This window comes from Halictus rubicundus, chromosome 3 (genome assembly GCF_050948215.1).
Source record: "Halictus rubicundus isolate RS-2024b chromosome 3, iyHalRubi1_principal, whole genome shotgun sequence".
In the NCBI taxonomy this organism is placed as follows: Eukaryota; Metazoa; Arthropoda; class Insecta; order Hymenoptera; family Halictidae; genus Halictus; species Halictus rubicundus.
The window spans coordinates 21349154-21359211 of record NC_135151.1 but is presented as its reverse complement, the minus strand read 5'-3'; the positions used below and the strand labels follow the sequence as shown (position 1 = coordinate 21359211).

Genomic DNA, 10058 nt, shown 5'->3' with positions numbered 1-10058 from the left:
GTTAGACGAGAGTAAAATCGGAAAATTTACATATCTTAGAAGAAAATTGATTACGATCGTGTCGCGTGTACATCGAGAGATTAAGACGAAGAGACGCGACGGGAGAGGCGAAAAGACGCGTGTCCCGAGTGAAGCGGTCGACAACCATAGTCCAGAGCTAATTGATGCGTTTGCGAACGAGCATTGCCGTCGGGAATTGCTGGGCCGCCTCACTCGTCGATCATCCGTGCCCCTCCCCTCGCCGATTATTCGCATGTTACATCAGGTAAGCCACCGAGAACAGTTTCGCGAAGATTTATCAGTAGATACTTTTCTGCGCAATAAATGAAGAAGAAAGTTAGCCGTCTCGCCGACTGTGACTTTATGTTACACGAAAATAATTTATCGCCATTGTTTTGCATTGCGCGAGAGGTCAGATCCGCATTATTTATTAGACACGATAAGATCGTGATCCTGGAGCTCGTGAATTCTCTGTGTTATTAATTCCACGGAAATAGAAGAAGCGAGTTCGGTTGGAAAATAGAAGAATTTCTCGTAGCGAATTTTTCGAAGATCTGCAAGTAATTGCTATTCTTTATCTGGTAAAATCTCTAGGATAGTCGGCCCCTTTCTAAGCTCTTTGAAAAGGAAAGAGGATTCCTTCGGAAAGTGAGTCGATCAACGATTCGAGGCCCGATCCGGGTGACATAAAATCGCAGCAGCAATTGTATCTACAGAGTTTGCGGTAGGTGAGATTAGGGCTTGTCAAAACGGTCCTCTGACATTGACCAAAGTCACCGAACGAAGTCGCGGTATCAGAGAGTGGCGCACCCTGACGGCAGAACGCGCAACCATCTTCTGCGTCAGCGGGAAGTCGAAATTCTCCCGGTTCCCGTTGCAGGGTTTTTCTTCGCGATTTACGGCGTGCGTGGTGCGGTAGATCGGCAAATTCGAGAAACGATTCGATCAGGTGAATTGTCTCGGCCGCGACGCGCTGTACTCGCGACCGTGAATGTCAGAGGGAGAAACGGTGGGCGCGATCGCGCGGCGCCGTTGACTCATCTTTAATTCGTTCTATCTAACACAGAGACGAGAATAGGTAAAATTCTAGTAGCCGGGGGACTGCAACTCCTCGTCCTCGTCCTCGTCGTCGTCGTCGATCCCTGGCTCACCGAGCGCGTGTGCGAATTCTGCAACAATCACATTCACCATTGAACAAGTACACTTCCCAGATAGCACCGTACATCCATAGGACGTCCGTTTCACGTTCTGTTCATGTCCGAACGTCCTGCGTCCAGTTCGTACATCCCCAGGACGTTCGCAAGACTTAAATTTCGTACGTTCTAGGAACGTCCATTTCTTAAGTCTTGTGGATGCAATTCTTAAGTCTTGAAACGCCCATTTCATAAGGTTTGGACATCTTTAGGACTCCAATTTCGTACGTTCTAGAACATTTCGTAAGTCTTGTGGATGTCCTTGGGAGTCAAATTTCGTACCTCCTGAGAACATCCATTTCTTAAGTCTTGTGGATGTCCTCAAAACTTACGTTTCGTACATTCTAGGAACGTCAATTTCTTAAGTCTTGCGGATGTCCTTTGGACTCAAATTTCGTGTACGTTCTAGGAAGATCCATTTCTTAAGTCTTGTGGATGTCCTCAGGACTCAAATTTCGTGTACGTTCTAGGAACATCCATTTCTTAAGTCTTGTGGATGTTTTTATAACCTACATTTCGTACGTTCTAGGAACATCCATTTCTTAAGTCTTGTGGATGTCCTCAGGACTCAAATTTCGTACCTTCTGGGAACACTCACTTCGTAAGTCTTGTGGATGTTCTTAAAACTTACAATTACAATTGCGTATGCTCCAGGAACGTCTATTTCTTAAGTCTTGTGGATGTCATTTGGACTCAAATTTCGTGTACGTTCTAGGAACGTCCATTTCTTGTCTTGAGGACATCCTGAGGAATTGTGGATGTTCTTACAACCTACATTTCGTATGTTCTAGGAACGCCCATTTCTTGAGTCGTGTGGACATCCGTAGGACTCCAATTTCGTACGTTCTAGGAACGTCAATTTCTTAAGTCTTGAGGACATCCTTAGGACTTTAATTCCGTATGTTCTAGGAACGTCCATTTCTTAAGTCTTGTGGATGTTCTTACAACTTAAATTTCGTATGTTCAAGGAACGTCAATTTCTTAAGTCTTGAGGACATCCTTAGGACTTAAATTCCGTATGTTCTAGGAACGTCAATTTCTTAAGTCTTGTGGATGTTCTTACAACTTAAATTTCGTATGTTCTAGGAACGTCAATTTCTTAAGTCTTGTGGATGTTCTTACAATTTAAATTTCGTACGTTCTAGGAACGTCCATTTCTTAAGTCTTGAGGACATCCTTAGGACTTAAATTCCGTATGTTCTAGGAACGTCCATTTCTTAAGTCTTGTGGATGTTCTTACAACTTAAATTTCGTATGTTCTAGGAACGTCCATTTCTTAGGTCTTGTGGATGTTTTTGCAGACTCAAATTTCGTGTACGTTCTAGGAACATCCATTTCTTAAGTCTTGAGGATGTTCTGAGAACTTAAGTTTCATACGTTCTAGGAACGTCCATTTCTTAAGTCTTGAGGACATCCTTAGGACTTAAATTCCGTATGTTCTAGGAACGTCCATTTCTTAAGTCTTGTGGATGTCCTTAGGACTCAAATTTCGTACCTTCTGGGAACGTCCGTCTAGAAAGTCTTGCCTCTGCAAATCGAGTGGTGTACTCGCAACACACTCGAACGTTTATCAACTTATTAATTATAAAGACATTTAGCAACATAGGTGCAGTTCTGTATTATTGCGTATTAATTTTTAGTGATGCCTCCTCGGGGTCAGACCAGTGCAAACAATGATTCTCTATTATATTTCACGATCACAAAGACGTATTTGATCTTATAAAATCTCCTCAATGCTCTGAGCATAAAGAAAATCAAATCAGGTACCGTATTTCACTTTTACAAAAGCTTTATTACCAAAGATGGACCCTTCTGGTCGTTCGAGTGTTAAGGCTTATGTTTTATTGTTTCCGTTTTCTTTATCGATGTCTCTATTGATTGATCGGTTTCTTGATTTTAAGGATCATACTCAATTAGATGGGAAGCATCATCTCAAAGAACGCAAAGAAAGAAATTGGAGTGCACCGTAGACCAGCTGATTGGTTAGGGGTAAAGACAGCACGTCTAAACCTATTTCACGGGTCAAATACCCAATATTCGCAAACTGAGGGGTAGAACCAAGGTTGCAAGCAATCGAAGGAACTTCGCCATTTTCATCGAAGCTCTCTGTGCACCTATCGTAATTTCATGAAGATGACTTTTGCTTCCCGTATGCAAAAATTCGGTCATGGTAACCTTCATCCACGCGATACCAATTCCTCGGCCGAAAGGTTAGAAGCGAGACCAATTGCGGATGAAATAGGCAGAAGAAGCCCGAGAGGCGGGTAGTAGAGGATCAATTCCCCCCTCCCGTGTCAATCATATTTTTCTCCGATTATTAGAAAGTCTCCGGGGTAAATGGCGAGCCCGCAAGCTCGCAGCGACGGCTTACCGTAGAAATCGATCCGTCCGTCTCCGTCCACGTCCACTTCCTTGATCATATCCTCGACTGAAACACAGTAAAAGCGGCTTACATCATATATTTCGTCGAGTTTAAACGCTATGGCTGGCAAATCCCCCGACAGATCGGGGGAAAACCACTACGCTTAGCGGAGCTGCGCGTGCTCGGTCTATTCGGTTTTATCGTTTTCCAGATACCCTCGCAATTTTACGAAATTTTGGCGTGCCGATACACCACTTCGGTCAGTAACTGTTTGTACAACCGGAAACGCGGCGATTCTACGTAAAAAATATAGAATTAAATTTTTTCATAGGAGACTGTGTTTTCGAGAAAATCGATTTCGAAAATCCGTCAAGCTCGCATGCTCACCGTTTGTCAGAAGTAGAATCGGTAGGCTATGAACAGACGCGTTAGACGATTTTCCCGAAAATAAAGTCGCATACGAACAAATTTTATTCTATATTCTAGGCTTATTTGTTTATGAAGAATCACTCCCTTCCCGGCTGTACATACAATCGAAAATAGAGACTTCTCTTTTCTCAAAAATGCTACAAACTAAAACGCTCTCTAGAAACCTTGGAATATTTTTTCGTGACTAAATTGACCATAGACTTGAAGATTGTTTTACTGGCATGAGCTTCGAATGAAAGGTGTACTGCGAATTCTGGAGTAACATGAGCTGCACCAGAAACCGTCCTTTTGTTGTGAAACAGTTAAAAATAATTTTACATCAATCTTTATGAGTCTTTGTCATCGATTCAGTCACGGAAACAATTTTTCAAAGTTCTTGGAGGCGTCTGAATTCAGAATATTTTCAAGAAAAACAGATTCTTAACTTCCCACCCGGTATATCATGCAAAAATATCCTCGAAAAAAATGAACGATGTATTCTAAGAATATTCTAAGAGATTCCATGCTTTACAATGAGTTCAGGTGTGATCCCTTTTTACGCGATTAGAACAATTTAAGTACAGACAATTTTTACCAATATTTTTCGGAGCTACTGTACTGTGGTTCGATGTTTCCGTTCACAAATAGCAGAATTGCAACGGGTTTCTACTTCCTCCGATAATTATAAATTGATTTACGCTCAAAGCATTAAAATATCCGTTAAAACTACAGGGAACAGCGTTATTGAACATCGTGGAAAATGTTTGGTATCGACACAAAGGTTAAAGCAATACTTCAAAGAGCGTATTATCTACAATAACATTGAACGCTCCGGGTCGATTTAATTAATATAACAAAATACATACACGCGGAAGTTTCCGCTGGCTAGTAGCTTCATTTGTTACCATAATAAAATTATCACCGGCCCCCTATAATTCACAAACAGATGTAACTTCGACAGTTGACATTATGCAGCGACTTCGACGTGCCACTGAATAATTATTTCTGATTTCGCACGGGTCGAGATCTGCCGCGGGATGATTACAGAGTGGTCAGACAGACTGACGGAAAGTAGAAATTAATATCGTCGGTATTACCGGCGCTCGCGTCCATCGGAGGCGTTCACTGACACGGCAAATATTGCATTTGGCCTGATTAAAACCACCCATGAACGATCCTATGCTAATCGACGGGATGGGCGTGCAATTTAATTTTTAAACTCGGTCTGGCCGACGCGACGCGACGCGACGCGACACGAGGCGACGCGACGCGACGAGTTAAACCTGTCGGGCGAGGTATCGCTGCGTGAAACATGGCGCACGGATATTATTCGCGACACATTTTTCCCGCGCAAAAAGCCGGCCCGCCCGATAATTCCGTCCGCATTCGCGTAAAACTGATAGCGCGTGCACCGCGAAACGATGATTTCTCTATTTTTTTTTAAATCCGGGACAACGGCGTTTCGCCCGTTGCGAATTTTCGAAACTGAATCGCGACAAATTGGGTTCTCGAATGGAACGTTAATTCGTGTTTCTCGATTGTCAGAATTCCGGCGACGGCAGCGCGAGCCTATTCAGGAACGAGGCTCCGTCACGAGACACACTTTTTAATACTGGACGCCGGGCGAATTGTAAAGCAACGAGGATTTCGAAACAAAAGGATTATCCCTGTCAGAAATGTATGACTGGAGTGGTTTATTTTATCTGCGCGCACGCCCCGGCCATTAAGCGACAATTTTAATATCGGTTGTCAGGCTTTCACGGCGGGCAGCAGCGTTTCCAGTTTTGCATGGAAATCACTCCTTCCGATTCGTTTAATTCAATGGTTCAATATTTTCATTTCACGTTCTATAATCGTCGCAACCGTCCCCCCCCCCACCACCCCCCGCGTTAGCGCGAAATGCATGTAGGGGGCTCTCTATGTGTGCCCGCCTTCGCAACTAATTCTACACCGCTGTCGCGCCATCAACTTTGTATTAATTTCCATTGCAAACAAGGTTGCAAAGCCACTGCCAGGTGTCCGAATGTATTACCGCCGCGACAAAAGTTTGCCTCCGACTCGCGTAATTGAGACCAATCGGCGGCCCCGTTTTCCGATCCCTTAAGGGCCCGGAATAGTCACGTGACTTTTGCAGAGTCGGCAGGTCGTTAACTGCTGTATAATTTCCGTTGACAGTCTTCAGCCACGGACTTAAGATCTGTCTTGGTCTTGGTCCGACTAATTATCGATATTATGAATTCTGACGTCAGAAACGTGCTTCAAGTTTTTGGTTTTATTTCGCAGAGAATCAAGACAAAATATAGCTCAATTTGTAGCTGGGGATATTTTATAGCGCGCGCTGCTATCGATTTCATCCAGAAAACTCATCCAATGGCATAAAAATGCTTGGATCCCACGGCATGCGCATCGTCAATTTTTGGCCTACTTCTAACGCTTATGTTACCAAATATCTGCATAATCTCGCCAGCTCATGACCAGCGCGCGCTAGATTGAACCTTCCTCCTTCGAACGAGCCCTTTCCCAGCGAAAAATATTCTCATATAAGGACGAAAACTTGAGGCACGTGGAACCATTTTTCGCCGATTTTTGTCGGTAACGTGGTCGCTCTACCTTATCGCGAATCTACGGAGTCTCGGGCCTAGTTTTTGCGGGACCCGTCAGAATTACGGATTCTAATGTTTTTAATTTACGAATATTGAGTTTGTAAAGATGCATCCATGAGGAATTATTTAACAAATTGATTTCCTTGGGTATATATTACTTTCAAAAAGGCTATAAATATTGATAGGTACATTCGTATTATTTTTATAAAGTAATGAAAAAAATAGTCCTTTTTAGTGCTCCGTGGACCTAGTGTTAATAGGCTTTTCCCAGCGAAAAATATTCTCGTGTGAGGACGAAAACTTGAGGCACGTGGAACCATTTTTCGCCGATTTTTGTCGGTAACGTGGTCGCTCTACCTTATCGCGAATCTACGGAGTCTTGGGCCCAGATTTACGGGACCCGTCAGAATTACGGATTCTAATGTTTTTAATTTACGAATATTGAGTTTGTAAAGATGCATCCATGAGGAATTATTTAACAAATTGATTTCCTTGGGTATATATTACTTTCAAAAAGGCTATAAATATTGATAGGTACATTCGTATTATTTTTATAGAGTAATGAAAAAAATAGTCCTTTTTAGTGCTCCGTGGACCTAGTGTTAATAGGCTTTTCCCAGCGAAAAATATTCTCGTGTGAGGACGAAAAGTTGAGGCGCGTGAAACCATTTTTCGACGATTTTTGTCGGTAACGTGGTCGCTCTACCTTATCGCGAATCTACGCAGTCTTGGCTCCGAAAAATATTCTCATATAAGGACGGAAAGTTGAGGCACGTGAAACCATTTTTCGTTTACTTTTGTGGTCACTCTACCTTATCGCGAATCTACGGAGTCTTGGCCCTTAATTTTCATGCTAATTCCAATCATGTTAGCCGGGGTCCGCGAAAGAGCTCACGGGAACTTCTGCTACGCTGCAAGAATAAGCCGCCGGGCCGCAGCTCGCTTCTCCCCGCGATTTATTGACACTGGATGAAACGAGGTCGGAATTTCAGGTTTATAGCTGAACCAACAGTTAATATGTAATGGAAATCGGAGAATCGATTTTAAAAACGTTTCAAACTCCTCGCTTCCTAATATCGGTCCTATAATTCGTGTCGGCTCGTACCCTAAATTGAAACGCCGGAAGTATGTTCGCTTCCTCGGCTTTAAAAAAAAACTGTGTTCATTCGTTTAGCAATTTAATGGAAAATCCTTTCGCACCGGTTCCTCTTCGAGGGAAAAAAGTAGAACATATTTTGGAAAATTATGCGTTAGTTTTAGTCTTCTTTTTTTAATGTTTACTTACTAATCATGAAATACAGTGCCTACAAATTATTATTTGATCTATTGATCATACTAGATGGCGTTTTAGAAAGAATACCAACCTCATAAAAACGGAAAACGAAAATATGTCAATTTTAAATAATTTTATTAGGAGCCTGGAGAAAAAGAATAAAACTCTTGCATACATCTAATATTCTTTTCTCATTTAGTAGTCTACGTTGTACGTGCACTAAAAATGGTAATAAAAATGAAATAAAGATGGATTTACTGCGCGTTCTAAGTACAAGGAAAATTAAACTTCGAACAGTATTCACGGAAACAACAGGACTTTATTTATGTGGATATTTTACTTTATTTATATCGTAATATAAATCGCGCAAAATCCACATAGATAAAGTCTTGTTGTTACGCCCAAAAAGAAATAAATTTACTAAATAATTCCCCATAAATGAATCTTTGCAATTTCAATAATCGTAAATTAACAGAAAATGGGGTGACAGTGATAAGTATCGGTTCGGTGAACTCTATTTTTAACAATCGTTTTGTGCCACTACCTACGGACATAGTTAACACTTACAAATTTGCCGTTCAGTAAAATAACAAAATACACTCACTACAGAATCTTGTCGTCGAAGTACAACATACTTTATAAACGACAAAATTATAGCTAAATATTCTGCTACCAAAGATTACTTTTTTTTACAAAAGGTGACTCGTATGAAATGTAATAATAAAAATCATTCACCGCAAGCTCTTTTCATGGCGTACAATGGATCATCAACGAATTATACTGCAAATTGTATACGTAATTGGATAATTGCGGAGACAGAAAATATTCAATATTGTTTTTAAATCACTCCCGGATTAATTACTATTTGAAGTAACAATTCATCAGGTCGTTCATTTAATAGATTATCAGGTATGTACCTTCGCGGTGGGCAGCGCAACCGGCAATCTCCTCGCAAGATCATTGCTATCGACTAGCGTAATCTGTTTGATACCCCTCGGCAATTATTAATACCGACAGAAATACGTGTGCAGTTCAAATTGATTCTGACCAATTAGTGGCCCCATCCCATACACCGACGTATTATTACGTTGGCCACCGTAGATGGCAGTTCAATACGGGAAAATGCAATTTACCGTCTCGCGGAAGAGCGCACGCGCGACCGTGTCAGGGCTATTAGCGCAACGCGGGTAAATTTGCACGAGGCGCTGTATCCAATTGTCCATACCGAGGTTTGCAGTGGGCCCAATTACTGTGGCAGTACCCACCACTGTGCTTATATAACTTATACTTATTTTCGAAGCATAATGAATATTCAAAAGGAGATATCAAATTGTTTTTCATTAAAATCAGTTAATATATCTCCTTTTTAATGTTCATTATGTTTTGAAAATAAGTATAATTAATATGGGCACAGTAGTTGGTACCCCCATAATAATTGGGTCCCTTAATCTAGTTCACCCGCCATTTTGCTGGCTCGCTGAAACCTTATGCTTTTTTAAATTTCTAAACGAAATTAAAAAGATTGGCCAAGCGAAGCACTGTGACATTTATTTATCTATGATGGTGGGTGTGGTAAGACATCTTCGATTATCGAAAAGATTCAAGAGCTTATATCGCAGAGATAACAGAAATATTTGTGTAAGCGTCTCGCATGATCTGGTTCGTCAACAAATATTATTTATCTGACCTGCTTCCTTTCTCTCTAAAGACAAGTTAACTGTCTCGACTGATTTTACAATGAGCCTTAAACCTGTTATTTTTAATCGAAAGAGATCATCAAAATTATTTTTCCACGCACGGTCAAAGCTTTGAACATGAACATTTTACTTTATTTTGGTAGCATTTTTTCCGTGCATTAGGAAGCAGAAAGCTCTTTAATGTCTTGTCAGTCTTTGATAAATGTTAGTTCAATTCTTTGTACCTCCATTTCATCCGACGCGACGCGACGCGTGTATAAATCTCTTGGAAATATGATTCGCAGTCTATTTCATAAGAGCGTGGACACGTGAACTGCGAAACTTAATGTCCGTTGAAGAGGGATATTGTGTTAGTATAAATTTGCAGGCTGTTACAATTAAGTGCGAGTATATTTCATCTGTAATGGAGGGTAAACGGATCTTGTTTGTAACTCTAAAAATTAGACTGAGTGACCTGTCTAGTAACTGAACGCAATTTATATGCCCTCTTCGTGCTAAAATTTGTGCACTATTTTTTTTTTA

General features: G+C 41.2%; 1 protein-coding gene across 1 annotated transcript in view; it reads right to left on the bottom strand.

Moving 5' to 3' along the window:
- Positions 1–207: 207 nt before the first annotated feature.
- The window catches only part of LOC143352941 (uncharacterized), a 138282-nt gene continuing 128431 nt past the window's right edge, over positions 208–10058 (bottom strand). The window contains exons 6-7 of the mRNA XM_076785993.1: positions 3565–3621; positions 208–1169 (exon numbers count right to left, since the gene is read on the bottom strand). Coding sequence (XP_076642108.1) covers positions 1087–1169; positions 3565–3621 — 140 coding nt within the window. The 3' untranslated portion in view covers positions 208–1086. The remainder of the gene's footprint in view (positions 1170–3564; positions 3622–10058) is intronic.